The sequence below is a fragment of the Cyprinodon variegatus genome, unplaced genomic scaffold (assembly GCF_000732505.1).
Source record: "Cyprinodon variegatus isolate N-32 unplaced genomic scaffold, C_variegatus-1.0 Scaffold619, whole genome shotgun sequence".
Classification (NCBI taxonomy): domain Eukaryota; kingdom Metazoa; phylum Chordata; class Actinopteri; order Cyprinodontiformes; family Cyprinodontidae; genus Cyprinodon; species Cyprinodon variegatus.
In genome coordinates, this window is record NW_015151072.1 from 493,827 (window position 1) to 496,325 (window position 2,499).

At 40.8% G+C, this 2,499-nt stretch overlaps 1 protein-coding gene across 1 annotated transcript in view; it reads right to left on the bottom strand.

Annotated features, from left to right (window-relative positions):
• LOC107096381 (calcium-dependent secretion activator 1-like) overlaps positions 1 to 2,499 on the bottom strand; it is a gene marked incomplete at its 5' end in the record, with an annotated part of 113,289 nt that overhangs the window by 86,313 nt on the left and 24,477 nt on the right. Inside the window, one exon of the mRNA XM_015393001.1 lies at positions 583 to 689. Within this exon, the coding sequence (XP_015248487.1) occupies positions 583 to 689 (107 nt within the window). The remainder of the gene's footprint in view (positions 1 to 582; positions 690 to 2,499) is intronic.

Below are 2,499 nucleotides of genomic sequence, written 5' to 3' on the forward strand. Positions count from 1 at the left end.
TTTTTTTTTTAGACTTTAGAAACTCAGAAGCTGATCAAATATCGGGTTAAATATCGGTGGGGGGGCCGGTGTCCGATATTCAGTTTTAAGGCCGATACCGATAGGGGGCCGATTATATCGTGCATCCCTATAGAAATACATAAAAATGTTTTCATTTAAATGTACTTACCCTTCATTTCAGCAGGTAAATTACATGATTTGTCAATGAAGTTAGTATCTTTACTCTCAAAATAAGATCATTAGATATTATGGGCTTGAAATAAAACAATGCAATTGTTTTTCCTTATTTTAAATTTAAATAGTCATTTCCATTGGCATAGTGTCTCCCTTACCTCCTATATTCAATAACAAAGACACTTAATTTAGGTAAAATTAACTTACTTAGATTGACATTTCTTTTGCAGTGTAAAGAATAAAATGATTGCACTGTAGAGCCCTTCAACAGAATAAATATTCTCTAATGAATGTTTTAGCAATTTAACCATTTCATAACTGCAGGTAAAACAATAATGGTGGCTGCAAACTTTGGGGAAGAGTAACCAGGGGGACATATTGGATGGAAATGCTCAGCAGCATACTGACCTCCGCATGGTGTTCCTCATTCTGCTGAAGGACCTCGATGACCAGCTCGGACAGCCGGATAGTGTCTTCCAATTTTTTAGCAGGGGTGACTAAACGGCCTACGTTTTCTGAAAACAAGTGTTAAGAATCAACAAAGTCAGCTTTTATCAGGAAGAAAAACTCCTGGATAAAACCTTCATGCAACCTTTAGTGTCCTAACATAACCATATGTTTTCCTGACATACCAAACATGCACGTTATCTAATTAAATAACAAACCATGGATTTAATGGTCTGAGCAACTCAAGAACCTGGAATCAGCTGTTGTCACGCAGATTGTTCATATTCCATCTGTTAAAAACAAACTTCTTACTGTAACTGTAACAATCTGCACGTCTGCAAACATTGATTTCCATTTTAGGGGTTACACATCAATAAATCAACCCATTTAACCCATGCATTGACTTACACTATATTGCCAAAAGTATCCGCTCACCTGCTTTGGCTCACCTATGAGTTTCAGTAACGTAAACCTTAGGGGTTAATTAGGGTGCGATTCCATCTTTTGCAGCTACAACAGCTTCAACTCTAATCAGTCTAATGGGAAATTTTGACCATTCTTTCAGAGGCGCATTTGTGAGGTCACACACTGCTGCTGGACGAGAAGGCCAGGCTCTCAGTCTGCGCTCTAATTCATCCCAAAACTGTTCTAGAAGGTTGATTTTAATACTCTGTGCAGGCTTATGCAGTTCATCCACACCAAACCCTGACATCCATGTTTTTATGGACCTTACTTAGTGCTCTGGTGATAAATCAGGCTTGAAGAGGAAAAGGTTAGTTTCAAATTGTTCTCACACAGCTGGAAGCAAAAAACTATCCAATATCCACCAAACTTTAAAGTTGGAATAATGCAGTCAGACGGGTAGCATTCTCCTGGCAGCTGCCAAGCCCAGACTCATCCATCAGATAACGATTCATTATTCCATACAAGGTGTTTCCACTGTTCTGGAGTCCAGTGGAACACTGGAAAAAATTGAAAATACGGGCATTTTTCTTGAAGAGGTAAGTCAGACTTTTTGCCAATGGAAAAAGAGAATTTACATTTAAAAGGCGAGATAGAAAGAAGGACGGCCACCCATCACTGGAAACTTTGGTTTAACCACTCATTCCATCCCCATATAACCAGATTAGATCCAGCCGGTGGGCTGCAAAGGAGATGAGGTTGGGTGCCGCCCAGAGTGTCCCAGATGCTGCAGCCCTGGAGAACAAGCAGGAGTCTGAGCAAGGTCAGGGAAAAAGATCAGAACAGGAACAGGAGGGTTCAGAGTTCCAGGACTCTACAGACAGTTCAGGCAGAATGTTCAGACAGGAACCGTGGTTGAGAGGCAGAACTGATCCGGATATCAGGAACACTGCGGAACTCTAAATCCGCTCTCTCCAATTAGCCAAGACAGGAACAGGGCATGATGAGAGGCAGATCAGGGTCAGGATATCAGGAACACTACGCAATGCTAAGAACCATCTCTCCAATGGCCCCCGATAATTAACACTAGAAAAAAAGGCATCAGCGTCAACATCAATAATCTGGCCACAATTGCTGGGACTGAGCCGCATAAATAGAAGCAGCAGCAGGTGGATTAGATGAGAGGTAATTGGAAACCGGGCAGAAGTTAGGCAGGTGAATGAAATGAGCAATAAGCCAGCCATCAGTGCCAAGATCATAACAATTTCAAGTGCATAATATCTAATTATCTTATTTTAAAATACTAATTCCTACAGAGCCCCTCTAATGACATGGTCAAAAAAAATTTTTTTATTGTGGCCACGAAGTAGTATTTCGTGCGTACGTTAAACTTATTGCGTGGCCACGAAGTAGTATTTCGTGCGTACGTTAAACTTATTGCGTGGCCACGAAGTAGTATTTCGTGCGTACGTTATA